Source organism: Amblyraja radiata, chromosome 1, assembly GCF_010909765.2.
Source record: "Amblyraja radiata isolate CabotCenter1 chromosome 1, sAmbRad1.1.pri, whole genome shotgun sequence".
Lineage (NCBI taxonomy): Eukaryota > Metazoa > Chordata > Chondrichthyes > Rajiformes > Rajidae > Amblyraja > Amblyraja radiata.
In genome coordinates, this window is record NC_045956.1 from 109,795,311 (window position 1) to 109,812,181 (window position 16,871).

Sequence of the window (16,871 nt, forward strand, 5' to 3'; positions counted from 1 at the left end):
ACTATCAGGCCGTGTGTTTTAAGGGGCTCCTTCCATTCAGCAGTCCAGGTTCTCCAATAAATCTTGGTAGAGTCTGGCTCTCTGGTCAAGGAGCCCTCCATTGATACAGGGACTGAGAGTTATCAGGCCATCTTTATGCTCTCCATCCACTGTTTTAGCAAGAATGGAAATGTATCCCAGTTCTCAAATGTGTAAGTATGCACGCAAGTTGAAATGATGCAATTAACTCAGGCAAAAGTGACCATGATTTAGGCCTGGGGAAAATATTATTTTAAGGGGCACTTTTGGTGAAGAGAATTTTGGCTGCTGGGGCTTTAAACCTCAATGTTGGATCTTTGATTGCATTCCTGCTATCAGTTCTCTCGCTCTGATAAATACAAACTTCACAATGGGAAATCCATCATTCTTTTCAAGCCATCAGTCTAGACGGAGCCCCTTGAGGCATGCACTTTAACAAGAGACATTATTTTATCTCTAATCTCAGATAGAGTATCATGTTGCTCTGAGGATCTTCACCTAATTTGGAAACCAGCGATGTTTACTGGTGGGGGATTATTATCTAACAAACAGGTTTAATTTGTTTTAGCTTGCTTGAATCTTCATGAAAGCTCATTCAATGGTTGAATGGGCTAGTCTAATTAGATTAGATTAGATCCTTTATTTATCTCAAAAAGGCTGGCAGCATCATCAAAGACCCACACCATTCTGGCCACACACTCATCTCCCTGCTACCTTCAGGTAGAAGGTACAGGAGCCTGAAGACTGCAACAACCAGGTTCAGGAATAGCTACTTCCCCTCAGCCATCAGGCTATTAAACCTAGCTCGGACAAAACTCTGATTATTAGCAACCACTTTCTGTTATTTGCACTACCAGTTTATTTATTCATGTGTGTATATATTTATATCATGGTATATTGACACATTTATCTGTTTTGTAGTAAATGCCTACTATTTTCTGTGTGCTTAAGCAAAGCAAGAATTTAATTGTCCTATACAGGGACACATGACAATAAACTCACTTGAACTTGAACTTGAACTTCATTCAGACCTTACGGTCTGAACGAAATGTCGTTACCTGCAGCCATACATACAATAATAAACAACAGAACAGACAGTAAACACAAATTAACATCCACCACAGTGAGTCCACCAAACACCTCCTCACTGTGATGGAGGCAAAAATCTTAGGGCTGCTGTCTCTTCCCTCCTTTTCTCCCTCTGCGCTGAGGCGATACCGCACCGGGTGATGGTAAGTCAGTCCCGCGGCTCACCGAGCTCTGCGAATGGGCCGGTTCAAACTCCGCGGCCCGGGGGTGGTCGAAGCTGCCGCCCTCCAGTCCAGCGGACGCAGCTGTTGATGATGTCGTCCGCTGGCCCGCGGCCGAACCCCGGACTCAGGCCGCCGCCGCCAGAACGCCGTCTCAGCCACCGGAGCACCGTTCCAGCCCCGAGCCAGGCCGCCCTCACGGGAGCGCCGTTACCCTCGAGCCAGGCCGCCCTCACGGGAGCGTCTCAGCCCCTCACGGGAGCGCCGTTACCCTCGAGCCAGGCCGCCCTCACGGGAGCGCCGTTTCCCTCAAGCTGGGCCGCCCTCACGGGAGCACCATTACCCTCGAGCCGGGCCGCCCTCACGGGAGCGCCGTTACCCTCAAGCTGGGCCGCCCTCACGGGAGCACTGTTACCCTCGAGCCGGACCGCCCTCATGCGAGCGCCGTTACCCTCGAGCCGGGCCGCCCTCACGGGAGCGTCGTTACCCTCGAGCCGGGCCGCCCTCACAGGAGCGTCTCAGCCCCTCACGGGAGCGCCGTTCCAAGCCAGATTTTTTCTATCATCGGTTTTGAAGGCACCTCCTGCGAAAATGCAAATCGGAACCCACATAAAAATTAAATGGACAATTTTTAACCCTGCCTCTGCAGTCCTTTGGAGTAAGAGGAGAGATTAGTGTGGTAGAGGTTAACGCTGTTTCCTCGTGGCCGATTATCCTCACCCCACAGGGGGTGAGTTCATAGGTGCTGCCGTCACATTGCAATGGCATTATTGGGCCATGCATGTCACATTAATGGTAGGCCTGATTGCAGCCCCCATGACATTTGGCAAATTGCTGTGGCAGCAAGATCCAGCAAGTTCATCCTCCTCCTTACTGCGATTGCTTGCTCTGGTTTCAGCCCAGAATGAGCTGGAATACCGCTTCTGCCTCTCCAGAAGCATCTTGGGTGTTTTTTGCACCAAATGTCCGAGATTTCAGTCTCTCAACCTAGTCTATTCATCTCTCAGCTTCTTGCTGTGGCCTCTTCCATTAGAACAGCTGCCTGATCACACTATTTTGATAGTTCTGCTAGCTTTGGGCAGGTCAAAATATTGTCAAAATATGCAAAAGAGGCTTTGAAGTCGAACAGTTTATTGCTAACTGAGCTTCCTAAGCAAGAGCAAAGTATTGGATGAACCCAACAGGTCAGGCAGCAACTGCAGAGAAAATGGGCAGATGGTATCTCAGGTCAGTACACTTCATCAAATTCAGTGTCTGAAGAAGGGTCTTGACCCAAAATGTTGTTTGTACATTCCCTCCTCAGATGCTGTCTGACCCACTGAGTTCTTCAAACGCTTTGTTTTTATACACAATTCCAGCATCTGTGGTTTTGTGTGTCTCCAAGCCTGCATTCCAACTGAAAATCAACCTGCCTTCATTACAACACTCAAAATAGAATAGTAGCTAAGCTCGAGCTATTTGTACTCTTGCTGCCAATTACATGCTGCAATAGATGCCTAGAGAAGGTTTTAGTTAAAATTGGCTTTGAAATTGTTATGCACAAAATGTTTATAATGAATTGTATATTATGTTTATGTAAATGAATGGAAAAGCGAACTGTGGTTGGAAATTATGCGTCATGATGCCAAACAAACCTTGTGGTTAGGCACCCGTAATGAAATCTAAACTGTACATTACAAGGATGAAAACATGTATCTGCAATATCCCCTTAATGTTTGTTCCAACTATGTATGGCTCAGTACAATAAGAGATGTTTATGAAAATTTTAAATGAAATCAAATCCAAACATAGATTTTTATGGAAACAGGTCATTCAGCTATAAATGTGTTCATATAGTTCCATATCTATCCATCAAAATTTGTATACATTGTGTATGCAAGCAAAGAATTTCACGGTGCCTAGTCTCATGTGACAATAAAGTATTCCTAATGTAAATGCTTTTGTTCATAAATAATATGGGTAGAATGGAGGGTTTGTCAGCCGAGGTGATACAGGTACATACAGGTAGAAATAAGAAAGATGCAAGCAGACTAATGAGATTATACTATAGCCCTCTAATAGCAAGCCGGAGATAGAGCAATAGATATATACAAAGATTACCGAAAGATGCCAAAGCAACAGGGTTGTCTTAATGGGTGACTTTAACTTCCCCCGTATTGACTGGGACTTGTTCAGTGCCAAATGGTTAGACGGGGCAGAATTTGTGAGGTGTATCCAATAGGGTTTCTGGCAATGGTATGTGGATACTGGGAGCAATTGTTATTGGGTAAGTCTATATCTGACACGTGGAAGTTTTTTAAAGATCAGTTGATTGAAACCAGTACCGGCATGTTCCAGTTAAGAGGAGGGTTAAGGATGGCAAAGTAATGGAACCTTGGAAGACCGAAGAGGTTGTAAATTTGGACAAAAAGAAAAAGGGAATGCATGCAAGGTTTAAGAGGATGGAATCAGACCTCCTTTGAGGAATATCAAGAAAGGAGGAAATAACTTAAGCAGGCAGTTAAAAGGGCCAAGATGTGCCATGAAAGCTCTTCACACCTACATTAAAAGCACGAGGGTAACCAGGGAGAAGGTAGGATCGCTCAAAGATCAATAAGGGAATTTGTGCTTAGAGTCTGGGGTTGTAGGCGAGGTACTAAACGAGAACCACAAGTACTTTGCACATATTTTTGCCAAAGAGCAGGACATGGAGGACAGTGATATCAGTGTGGAGAATACCAAAATGCAAGGCAAATTTTAGATTAAGAAGGAGTTTGTTGGGGGCTCTTGAAAGCATTATGGAGGATAAACCCCTTATCTGTGATCTCTGCTGTTTGTGATCTATATTACTAAAAGTCTGATCTTGACCACTTCCTGTTGTTCTGTATAATGATATAAAAAAAAAACGCTGCCACTTACGGCTGTGATTTTTGGCCATCTTACTCAGAGTCCCCCTCCGCTGCGCAGGAGAAGAGGATTTTTCCCATCGATTAAAAATAAAAGAGTTATTAGTGTTTAAAAAATGTTGAGGTTCTCTCTCCTGAAGGCCACGGCCCTTCTGGAGGGACTATAAAACCCGGAAGTGTTGAGTGCCTCAGTCAGTCTCTGCAAGATGGGGAAGCGAGAGGATCACATCTCTCAGCTTGAGCTGTGAATAACACTGAACACATATCTACTAAATTGTGAGTGGTTTTACTGACCTGTCAGTGCCCTTAATATGGTTTGAAAATATAGTTTGGAAATGCTAAAGCTGTGTTGCCTTTGGTTTGGAAATGCTGAAGCTGTGTTGCCTTTGGTTTGGAAATGCTAAAGCTGTGTTGCCTTTGGTTTAGAAATGCTAAAGCTGTGTTTTCTTTGGTTTGGAAATGCTAAAGCTGTGTTGCCTTTGGTTTGGAAATGCTAAAGCTGCGTTGCCTTTGGTTTGGAAATGCTAAAGCTGTGTTGCCTAATAAAAGTTGCCTTGCATAATTAAAGTTGCCTTGTCTAATTAAAGTTGCCTTGCCTAATTAAAGTTGCCTTGCCTAAATAAAATTGCCTTGCCTAATTAAAGTTGCCTTGCCTTCTATATAATTAAAAGTCTAATCATGACCACTTCCTGTTTGCGCTTTATATTGATTTTAGAAAAACGTTACCATGTACAGCTGTGATTTTTGGCAATCTTACTCCGAGCCCCCCTGCGCTCATCAGTTACCGAGGATTTTTCCCATCGATGAAAAATATAAGAGTTATTAGTGTTTAAAAAATGTCGAGATTCTCTCTCCTGTCAATCACGCCATGAAGGCCACACCCCTTCAGGTGGATGGGGGGAGGGATTATAAAACCCAGAAGTGTGGGCATGGCTCAGTCTCTGCAAGATGGAGGAGGGAGAGGTCACGACTCGCTGTCCTTAGTGAAATGGTATGATACTGCACTTGAATTTGGTAGCCTTGCGCCCTGCTTGAAGTGATAAGAAACTGCATTTGAATTTGGTGGCCTTGCACCCTGCTTCAAATGGAATTTCAAGGAATAGCCGTGAGTCAACTGCCAGCCCACCAGCCATGAGTGAGTGAGCTGCCAGCACACCAGGCTTGAGTGACTGAGCCGCTAGCCCAATAATCCATTTGGGTCACAACGTCCATACTAGCCCTCTGGAAACCAGTCCCTTCAGCCCACAACATGCATACTAGCGCTCCAGAAAGCCCCCTCCCCCCACTGGCCACCAATATTGGAATTGGTGGAGAGGTGTAATATTGCGTTCGGGGACCAGCCCTCCCGTATGATGCTGGGACCCAAAGGGTCCCACTTAGTCTAGTATATATATATAAATGACTTGGATGTAAATGCAGATGGGTTGCTTAGTTGCTTAGTAAGTTTGCAAATGACACCAAGATTGCTGGGATTGTGGACTATGAGAAGGTATACAGTTTGATATGGATCTGATGCCACAATGGGTGGAAAAATGTCAGACATAATTTAATCTGAGGAAGTGTGAGGTGTTGCACTTTGGGAGGTCAAACATAAAGGGAAATAAACATTTATCTGGGGGAAAGGGTGCGGGGGGGGGGGGGGGGGGGGGGGGGGGGGGGGGGTTTGTGAGAGGTTAGCTAAAATTGGAGAATTCAATGTTCATACCAATGGGTTGTAAGCTACCCAAGTGGAATATGGGGTGCTGTTCCTCCGGTTTGCATATCGCCTCAGTCAGGCAATGGAAGAGGCCAAGGACAGAAAGGCCAGCGTGAGAATGGGAAGGGAAGTTAAAATGGTTAGCAATCGGGAGATCCAGTAGGCCTTGGTGGACCAAGCGCAAGTGTTCAGCGAAAAGGTTGTTTATGCTTGGTCTGGCTGGTGTACTGGAGGCCACAGTGGATGAGGTTAGAGGAGGTGCACGTGAATCTCTGTCTCACCTGGAAGGATTGCTGGGGTCCCTGGATGGAGGCTGGGGAGAATAGGGAAAGGTAGGGGCAGGTGAAGGATATGTTTTATGTGAATTAGATAAGAGATGGTCTTGGCATCATGTTCAACACAAACAATGCGGACAGGAAAGCCTGTTCATATGCTCTTGTGTTCTAGAATATCAAATAGCCACTGCAAATTAAATAATTCTTGTGTTTCTCTTGCAGGTATAACTATACCTTTGATTTATCAGAAAAATGGTATATTGGTCAGGACGAAAGGTGATCCCATTGATCTTGAATGCAAGGACTGGTCTAAAGTGCAATGGGTAACTCCACTGAGTGCGAAGAAGAACATTGCTCGGAATAGAGTCAACATCAAGACAGCGGAGCCAAGACATACCGGCCAATACACATGTGTTAATCCCACGTCTTTTGAGAACCGCTCTCTGTACTTGTTTGTGGAAGGTAATTGTTCCATTGTCAAGTGATTTTTGGGTTGATTTCCATCTGCCAGTGTGATTAAACTAATTGGTGACAAATTGGTGATAATTTCAGATGGGCACATGCACTAATCCCAATTCTTCTGAGACTAGTCTCTTTGTTTATGGATGTAATTGTACTACTGTCACATTATTTGCCTATATTTGAAAATTCATCCTGATTGTGGGTAAGCAACGTATGATAGGATGGTGACAATTCAAAGAAATTACCATCATAATCTTAAAAATGGTGAATAATTTCAAAAAGCTTGAAGATCAATCAATGGCTTCAGTCATGGCACAACAGATAGACAGAACATTAGCATATGGTGCATAATATAGTGGTTGTATCTATTCAGTCCTGGGCTGTTGCTGCAGAAGTGATATGTGAGTTTAAATGGCTCAAGCATATACACACACATGCACACCATGCATACATACATGCTCATATCCACACACACACACACACACACACACACACACACACACACACACACACACACACACACACACACACACACACACACACACACACATCTAAACCTGGTCCATTTTCCTCCAAACCATTTCCATCCATGTGCCAGTCTAAGTGTCTTTAAAATGTTGCCATTTTACCTGAGTTTACCAGTTAATTTATCCCTTTTACATCTTTCCATTCACATTAAACCTATGCCCTCTAGTTTTTGACTCCCATATCCTTGGGAAAAGATTGTGACTATTCACCGTATCTACACCTCTCATGATTTGGTAAACCTCTGCAAGGTCACATGTCTGCTAAAGGCCTGCTGGAGCTCCTGATTACTATCCAATATTGATTTTGCTGTCCAAGTGTGATGATATTGTGGCTTTAAATATCTACAGGTTTGAAACCATTTTAGCTTCAAATTAATATTTTTCTTTTTTTTTTCTAAAGACTCCAAGAATTTGTTTCTGAATCCAACATCGTGGCAGAAGTTCGTTAGTGGAAATGAAGGAGCTGAGGCACTTATACCTTGTCGAGTAACATCTCCTACCATTAAAGACCTCAGGCTGGAGAAAAGTAGGGGGGCCACAATGCCCCAAAACTTGTCCTATACAGCTGACATCTACACAGGGATAAGCGTCAAAAATCTGAAAAGGAGTTTTGATGGATATTATGTGTGCACTGCCATAAAGGATGGAACAATGAAGAAATCAAAAGAATTTAAATTGCAGATAGTACCAGGTAATTCTGTCTTTCGAATCAAGCCATGGTTTTGTTTAAAAAGACCTGGCGATCACTATTCATTACAACACTGTTTACCCTATTACCTCTAGAGGATATCAGCTGACGTGTCGAACAAAAGATTCTAAAAGTTTTAGTTTAGTTTAGTACATGTTAATCTTTATTTGAAATCTTTTTATTTGAATTTCACATCAATTTGCATACATACAATGATAACAGACAGTGACAGTCAAGGCATAATTGTGCAACAGTATGTAAGCGACCCTCAAAGCCCTTACCCTTACCCACCTTCAACCCACCGAATCAGGTCGGAACCAAACGGGGACAAACAACACTCACATACGTACACATCCACACAAATACGTAGAGATAAACAAAACAAAATGTACTGGGGAAGAAAAAAAAAAAAAAATCACTAATAACAGTAAATAAATAGGTAATTAGATAAATAAGTGTGGGAGGGGGGGCTAAGGGGGGAGCAGCTGCAGTAAAGCAGGACAGTGATGGAAAGCACTCAGTCCTCTTCCGAATCCGGGGACAAGTTGAGAGAGTTAACAAGTTCCAAGAAAGGATTCCATGTATCTAGGAATGTCTTGGTAGAGCCTTTGAGAGAGAACCTAAGTTTTTCAAGCTTTAAATTGTAAAGCACCTCCTTAATCCAGCGGGCGTGTGTCGGGGGACAGGCGAGCCTCCAGTTAAGCAAGATCAGTCTCCGGGCTAACAAGGTTGTAAAAGCTAGAACCCGTTTCACCGCAACAGAGAGGTTGGTGTTGGGAGGAGTAACAAAAATGGCTGACAGTGGGTTTGGAGGAATAGTCTGGCCGTAGGCTCTGCTTATCACGTCGAAAGCACTCCTCCAAAAGGCTGCTAGCTTAGGGCAAGACCAAAACATATGGCTATGGTTGGCAGGGGATTGATTACATCTGTTGCAGTAGTCCCTAACAGCGGGGTAAATTCTAGATAATCTTGCATTTGTGTAGTGGACTTTGTGAAGGACTTTGCATTGGATTAGGCCATGACGGGCATGTATGGAGGAAGAATGGATCAAATCCAAGGCAGAGTCCCATTGCTGGTCTGTTAGTTTCGTTTTCAGCTCGCCTTCCCAAGCAGCTTTTAATGAGGTATGAGGTTTCAATATAACTGACCCTAACAAGTTATACAAAACAGAGATGCATTTCTTCCGGTTGGGGTCTAACGCTAAGATGGTATCGGTCAGGGTTTCAGGGGGGCGATTTGGGAAATGGGGGAATGTCTTCTTCACAAAATCCCTAATTTGGAAAATACGAAAAAGGTGGGAGTTTGGGAGGCTGTAGTTGGACGAGAGCTCCGCAAAGGACGAAAAAATGCCATCCTTGTATAGGTTTTTGATACTACTGATACCGTTACCATGCCAAGTTTTGAATGCAGGGTCTGTACTTGAAGGTTTAAAGATGTGATTTTTAAGCAGTGGGGTCAAGATGGAAGGGCCTTGTAAACCAAAGTTTTTCCTGAGTTGGCTCTATATCTTGAGCGAAAGGGACGCAATTGGGCCTGCACCCACAGATGTTATAGGAAGGGGGAGTTGGGAGCATAGGACAGACCGCAACGGGAGATGTGAACTCGTCTTTTCCATGTGTACCAAGGCCGGTAGGTGGTCGCAATCGTCATTCATCCAATACAGGAGTTTTTGCAAGTTAGCAGCCCAATAGTATCGTCTGAAGTCAGGAAGTGCCAGGCCGCCGTCATTCTTAGGAGACTAGTATCGCCTTTCGGATTCTAGCCGGTTTGCTACCCCATAAAAATTTAGATATTGTCCTTTCTAATTTATCAAAAAAAGATTTGGTGATAAGTATAGGGACGTGCTGAAAAAGATACATGAATTTGGGTAGGACGACCATCTTGACCAGATTTATCCGGCCCGCGAGGGACAGCGGTAAAACTGACCAGCGGTCAAAATCTCTTTCAGCTTTCTCAACCAGAGGCAGAAAGTTTGTGCGGAACATATCAGATAAGGGTGTTGTGATAAAAACACCGAGGTAGCGAAACCCGTCCTCCGCCCATTTGAATGAGGTTAAAGAGCGAGGGAGCTGCTTAGCCAATGAGTTAATCGGTAATAGCTCACTTTTTTGGTAGTTAAGTTTATAATCAGAATATGCACCGAACCGTTCCAAAATATTCGTAATCACAGGGAGAGAGCTGACTGGGTTCGAGATGTACAGGAGCAGGTCATCCGCATACAATGAGACTTTATGAGTTGTGTCGAACCGTGTAATACCTTTAAAGCCCTTCTCTAAGCGTAACCAGACCGCCAAGGGTTCTATCGCAACAGCAAACAGGAGTGGTGATAACGGGCAACCCTGCCTGGTACCTCTCCGAAGGGGGAAGTGGGGCGACAGTGTGCCGTTTGTTTGTACTGAGACCACCGGGGACGAGTATAACAGACTGACCCAAAGAATGAAACTATTACCGAGGCCAAACCTGTCCATCGCCTCATATAGGTACCTCCACTCGACCCTGTCGAAAGCTTTTTCGGCGTCGAGGGAGACCACTATCTCCGGGGTCTCACTACTCGGTGAATGGATGATGTTAAGGAGATGCCTAGTATTGAGGGAGGACTGTCGGCCTGGCATGAACCCTGTTTGATCTAACGAGATAATAGAGGGCATCACTCGTTGAAGACGGAGCGCAAGGACTTTAGAGAGGATTTTGAGGTCCACGTTCAGGAGTGAGATTGGTCTATAGCTACTACAAAGCAGGGGATCTTTCTCCTTTTTAAGAATTAGGGAGATAGTAGCCCACGACAAGGTGGGCGGTAGGCGACGATGTAGAAACGCCGCATTGTACATATCTCTCAGGACTGGTGCGAGGAGAGCAGAGAAAGCTTTGTAATATTCTACAGTGAAGCCGTCAGGGCCGGGCGACTTTCCGCTTTGCAGCGATGTGATGGCTGCTTGGACCTCAGTGACAGTTATGGGACCACCCAAGTCTCTCGTGGCTTCATCGTCAATTCGGGGAAACGTCATACTACTGAGCATGTCATCTGCAGTGGGAGGACAATCGGAAGCGCATAGTTCAGCGTAGAATTTAGCAAATGCTTCATTAATTCTAAGAGGATCAGTATGAATCTCCCCTAAGCTGGATCTAATGGCTGAAAATCTTTATTAACACTAGAATAACCTTAAACATGCATACACACAATTGACTTCTAATAACTTTTCATTTACTTTACTATTTCACTTCTTAAACTAAATCACAAAACTCATGACTTGGAGTCAGATATTACCCGTATAATGAATTGGCCAGATTCACTCTGTCTTCTCTGAGCTTTGAAATCTGGTCCCTCCTTCTTGCGATGGTTGTTCCCGGGTTGTCGCTCCCGATGTCTTGAACCGCTCTTCTTTATACTACTTTTCCTTCCATCTTCGAAAGGAAGCCTTTGTTCTAACCCAAGGCGCGCATGGCTTTACAGTCAATCATTTCAAGCTGTCACACCTCCAAGGGCTGAATAAACGAAACACATCTTCATTCCTTATCAGGCTCGGGAGATCTTAATTATGTTGCTTGTTCATATCTCCTTCTCATTATAGTTATTTTGCAACATGTCCGTTCTAGGCACCTTATCTTCTCAAGGCTGTACTGCCTTAGCCGTGAAGTTACCTTCAGCTCTGCTCCCACCAGATGTCATAGGCGTGACCGTTTTCCCTGCACTCCTTTGTTCTCCTGGCTCCAACATTTCGCTCTGTCTCTAGTTAGTAGCATCCTCCCAAAGCCTGTTGGGATACTTGACATCCAGTCCCAGGCTATATATCCCCCCCACTTTGATCCATTGAGCGCTAGCGAATTAGATCACACTGAGCCTTATTTCATCTCATACATGTAAATATCTGAGTCTTTGCCATATTGCAATTTTCTACAAAGCGTAGCCATGCAAATAGTAATTAAGATTATTATGATACTCTTAAAGCATTCCCTCATCTTTTACCTTATCTAAACATGTTTGACACTGCTTGTTGCCTCGATTATTTGTCAGTTCTTACTTGTTCTCTAATATTTGTCCTTTCTGATCCTTGATTATGTTTCTGCAGGGAAAGTTCCATGTTTAGCTTTCTCTCTATTCCCACTTTCCAATGTATAAACATCATCAATACATACATTTGATATATTAAAATTAAAATTATCACAATGATAGCAATGTGGGAGGTGATCCTTACCCACGGTGGATTTGTACATTGGCACTCCAGTTCCAAATATCATCCCACCAGCTGGTTTCCTTAATATTTGTATTATTCATCTCAATTTCTCCAGTGTGCTGGATGACCTTGGTGAATGTACTATGGGCATTAATTAGCTTTCTTTATCCATTGTAAATTCTCAGGCAGGAGCCGAACTTCAGTAATATATGTTTGGAAGTATTTGCCTAAATCTTCCTTTATTCCCTCAGTAACTTCCATCATGATTTCATTACATTTATGTATATCAAACAACTCTATTTTTCCATTTCAGGTGGGTATTTGTGGGTTAATACAGATGGTCGTATTGGTAATAGGACATGTCTGAACCCCATACTGATTTTCCTTTAAAGAGGTGGTTATACAGTATTTCCCTTTTCTTCTATATGCCACCTTGGTGATGTCAACCCTCAATGGCCTAGCTTCCATTGTACAATTCAAATCTGCCTTCACCTCAAATCAACATATAGCTTGGTCATTGGCATATATAGGGTATGGACAGACAACAATCCTGTCAGTATGTTGGCATTTAGTCAGGGCTGTTCCTCCCAATCCTCTGTATTTTTTATGGCATAAGGCAAAATATCTTCATGTCCTAGCCATATCCCTTCCCTAATAATGCCTATATTTTCTACCCGGTAAACTTCCAGCCCACGTTTATCTGGAGGGATGATTGGGAGACCCAGTATCATTCCTAAAGCTTTAGTGGTAGCCCCCATCCCCCACCCCCACATTCTTCCTTGAACCAGACTTTACTTAATCGGTGGAATTGACTCCCTGGTATTCTTGGATGTAGTTCTCTGTTGGTTAAATTCCTCAATTGTTCATCACTAATACAAGAGGGAACGTCTCCTTGACTGATGCACTCAAGATTTCTCAGTTGTTCTCGCATCTAATTCCTATAGATACTACACAGGGTCCTGTTTTGTGGGAGCTCGGCTTATCTTTTGTCATTTACTTTATGATCTGATTCATTGTTTTTACATGGCTTTCCAGAACTTTGACCACTCGTTCCAGTGTATTTATACCAGAATATGCTAGCATGGTCCAATCTCTGAGGCACAACGCCTCAGTAAGGTTATATATCAGTCCGACATCTTGAGCAGTTTCATCACTGATCGTATCCCCTCTGTTGTAACCACAATCAACTATTTCACTTTGCAGAACATCAATTATCTGCAAAACAAGTATTATCTGCTCATATTTACAGTTCTTGGTACAGGCTAAAAGGCGAGTATTTTAATATGTCTTGACTTTATTTTTTTGCTTGTGATGGATGGGAGTCGGAGAGAAATTCTCACATGCATCCACCAGGATGTGGTACTGGTGGTTACTCTGTTCACTGAATTGATTGACATGATACCATCCATTTCACATGGAATCGTTCTGTTGGTCAGTTTTCTGAATCATGGTTCCAGGATTCTATTCATTCTTTCAATTACACCATTTGATTGCGGATGGTATGCTAGTGGAGGTGGAGTTTCTGGTTTATTCCCAATAAGGACTTTACATTCTGCATGACCTGGGCAGTAAAATAGTGTTTTATGTCATTACCCATACTTGGCCACCAGCACAAGATATTAATTCATCCAGTGCTTGCATCAACCCTGTTGCCATTTGTTTTAGTTCATTGTCTGCAATCTGAGCCCGTATCAGATCTTCAATCTTATTCTGATTGATTGCGACTGCATCTAACTGTTCACCTTTTGGAGGTTGCCATACTTCTCCTTCTTGGACACGTATCTTTGCCAATTCATCTGCTCGTATGTTCCCTGCAGGGGGAAATGTATGGTGTACTTTTATTTTAATTATACCATATTCTCCTCCTTGAACTTCCTGAATGATGTATTTGAAGAAAGAGACACAGATGGTAAAGGTTTACTGTCCGCTGACACAAAACCCCTCGCTTCCCATAGTGGCAAAAATCAGTTACGCTGTTACATACATACATGGTGTCTGAGTATATGTTGCCTGTTGGAGAAACATGTCAGGGTGGCTGACCATGTAGGCTACTGCTATTAGCTCAGCATTCATTCTATCTGGTAGTTTTAAAGCTATTTCTGCTGGTGGTATGTCTTGGTCATGCCCCATCCTGTCTTCCTGATTCCTGACTATCCTAGAAAATCCATCAACAAAAATGTTTTAAGTAATATCTGTGGTTTCATTTTCATTAGTAGTTTGTCTACAAACCTCATTATTCCCTGAATCACGTAATGCTTTACCCTACAGCCTCCCCCCATTTTGCTTTGGCACAAATGCCCCCTTGGGATCATTTGCTGTCCACACTTGACACGATTGCTGTTCTCCAGTGTAATTAGTTTAGTGTAGTTTATTGTCACGTGTACCGAGGTACAGCAAAAAGCTTAACATCTGCAAAGGAAATTTATTACGTCAAAACAATTTTGAAAGAACCACCGACTCTCAATATCAGCATGTTAAAATCTTGCTCAAAATCTTTTAAGCTTCTGGAAAATAAACATTCTTGTTAGTAAAACACCTTTTAAGATTGTTCCCCAATGTTCCAATTTCTCAAAATACCAATTTCAAATTCCCAATTTAAATATACCCTAATAACCAATATCCCCTAATGCCAATTTCTTACTGAACTGAGGGCATCTCATATCCGGAACAGAGACACTCATTTTCCAACACCTTAACCTGGATTCCACATGGAATCCTGGTCTTTCTCTAATTCATTTCCAAGGAAAGAAACTATATATATGGTTAAGGTGTTGGAAAATGAGTATATATATATATATATATATATATATTGAAGAACAAAACTTGATGTTTGCACTTTTCTTTCTTTAAAATCTTCAAAATAACTGGAAAACTTAGAATAAAGTTAAGGGCCTGTCCCACTTTCACCACCTAATTCACGACCTCTGCTGAGTTTGCCCTTGACTCATACTCGTCGTCACGAGGTCGTAGGAGGTCATAGGAGGTCGTAGATAGCTCGTAGGTAGGTTGTGATGCTAGTCGCATGTACTCGTGACATCAAGTAGGTCGGGGCGTTTTTCTAGTCTGATGAAAAATGTCCACGAGTAAAAAATGTCGTGAATTAGGTCGTGAAAGTGGGACAGGCCCTTTAGTTTGCACAGTGAAAACTTCCAACACATAATCCAACGAATAAAGGAAACAAAAAGATGGATGGGGCTCACACAACTTCTTAAAGCAACATTACCTCTTAAAACAGAAAAGCACAATCTTCCAGTCACATCCTATTCTGTCTAGAACATAGGATTAATTCAATATTCTCCCGACAGATTTAGCAAACATGCAACAACCTTTGCACTCTCCTACTTCATGCATTTTCTCTTCCTCTCATATAAATCAAAATTACCTCGTGCCACACCTCTTGCAACAATTTAAAACTCATCTATAATTCATACTTTAAACCAGTTAATGACTTTCTTTATTGGGTTAAGCAGTTAACAAGACAAGAACAAAAACATACAAACTTTAATGGGAGAATTTGACTTTAACCCTTTAAAGCAGAGGAATACTGGAACTTATTGATCAAGTAATTATTCAACATGTGAAATAATGTGAAATGCGAAAGTGAAACAACCCAACATCAGACAAAACTCCAACAATCTGGGTCCTTCCAGTGATAAATATTGATGTTCTGTGCCTAGCCCCTGCTCTCACGCACTTGAGCGAGGCACTCGACAATCGCCAGCATAGTGTCTCTTTTGACCACAGTTGTAACACTGACTCTGATATCTCAGACCCTCATTCCAATCAGCTCTCTGATCTTGGTTTTGTTCCCTCCCTGCCAGGGATCTGTACGGAGATGGCGAACCCCAGTAACCATTGTCATCTCTTTCTCTATCCCTTCCCTCTTTTTCCCATCCTGGACCTCTGTCCTGGGTGTTAATAAGATTCATTCTTCCCTCCTTGGTCATTTTAAACTTTGCAGCTTATCTGACCTCCTTTTCCCAAGCCCGTACCAAACGTCTCAATACCGTTGCTTCAGTGGGAGTTGGGTCACTTGGCTCAAAGCTTTTGCATGTTTGTCTACTATCATCTGTGTAGTGTGTTACCAGGGTCTTGGTCCATCTATTATCATTAGGTGTCTGTAAGTGTCGCTGGTCCAGACCTGGTCCATATACAGCACTTCATTAAAATGCACCCATAATTGGCTGACATAAGCTGTGGGGTGTTCTCCTTCTTTCTGTCTGCATTTATTCAAACCCTCCACTGGATCTGTTCTATCACTTCCCATCACAATCATTATGGCTTCCTTCATGGTCTGCAGGCTCCCTCCCCAATGTGTTCTGTGGGTGGGTAACGCTGAATGTATGATAGGGTTGAGACATGCAAGAAGCAGTTTGTTTCTCCTCATCATCATCTAGCCCATGCAGATCTTTCTGCTGGCGGATACGCTCAAAGAGCTTGTGGGGGTCAGCGGAAGGTTCGAAGACTGGAATGCTTTTTGCTATCTCAGACGGTTGTGCTACTGTATATGGTGTGCTATATATTATTTCCCAATGGCCTGCCTGTGCCCCGGGGTCTGTTCAACGTGTGGTAAATGGGTTCATAGGGATGGGTTTGATGGGTGCGGATGGTGTGACGCTCCAATTCTCTATTTCTCTCTCTATATCTCCGGGCTATCTCAACCAATTCTCCCCAATCTACTTCACTCTCCCCTTCAACTACATCAGAAGTTCCGTCGGAGCATGGCATACCTCTTTGAACTGAGAGCTGCGACATTAACTTGTCAATTTCATATTGGCACTTAACATGATCAGCTGGTTTCTACATATCTTTCCTTCGAACTTGGTGGAGGACTTTTATTGCCGTCTGCAAGTTTGTGCATTTGCCTGCTGCTGCTGCAGTCTCCTGCTTAGCAGTCA

The 16,871-nt window shown here is 43.1% G+C and overlaps 1 protein-coding gene across 2 annotated transcripts in view; it reads left to right on the forward strand.

Annotated features, from left to right (window-relative positions):
• Window positions 1-16,871, forward strand: part of kit (KIT proto-oncogene, receptor tyrosine kinase) — a 97,849-nt gene that overhangs the window by 22,542 nt on the left and 58,436 nt on the right. For both annotated transcript variants that reach the window (XM_033028865.1, XM_033028875.1), the window contains exons 2-3: window positions 6,347-6,586; window positions 7,514-7,804. In XM_033028865.1, coding sequence (XP_032884756.1) covers window positions 6,347-6,586; window positions 7,514-7,804 — 531 coding nt within the window. The remainder of the gene's footprint in view (window positions 1-6,346; window positions 6,587-7,513; window positions 7,805-16,871) is intronic.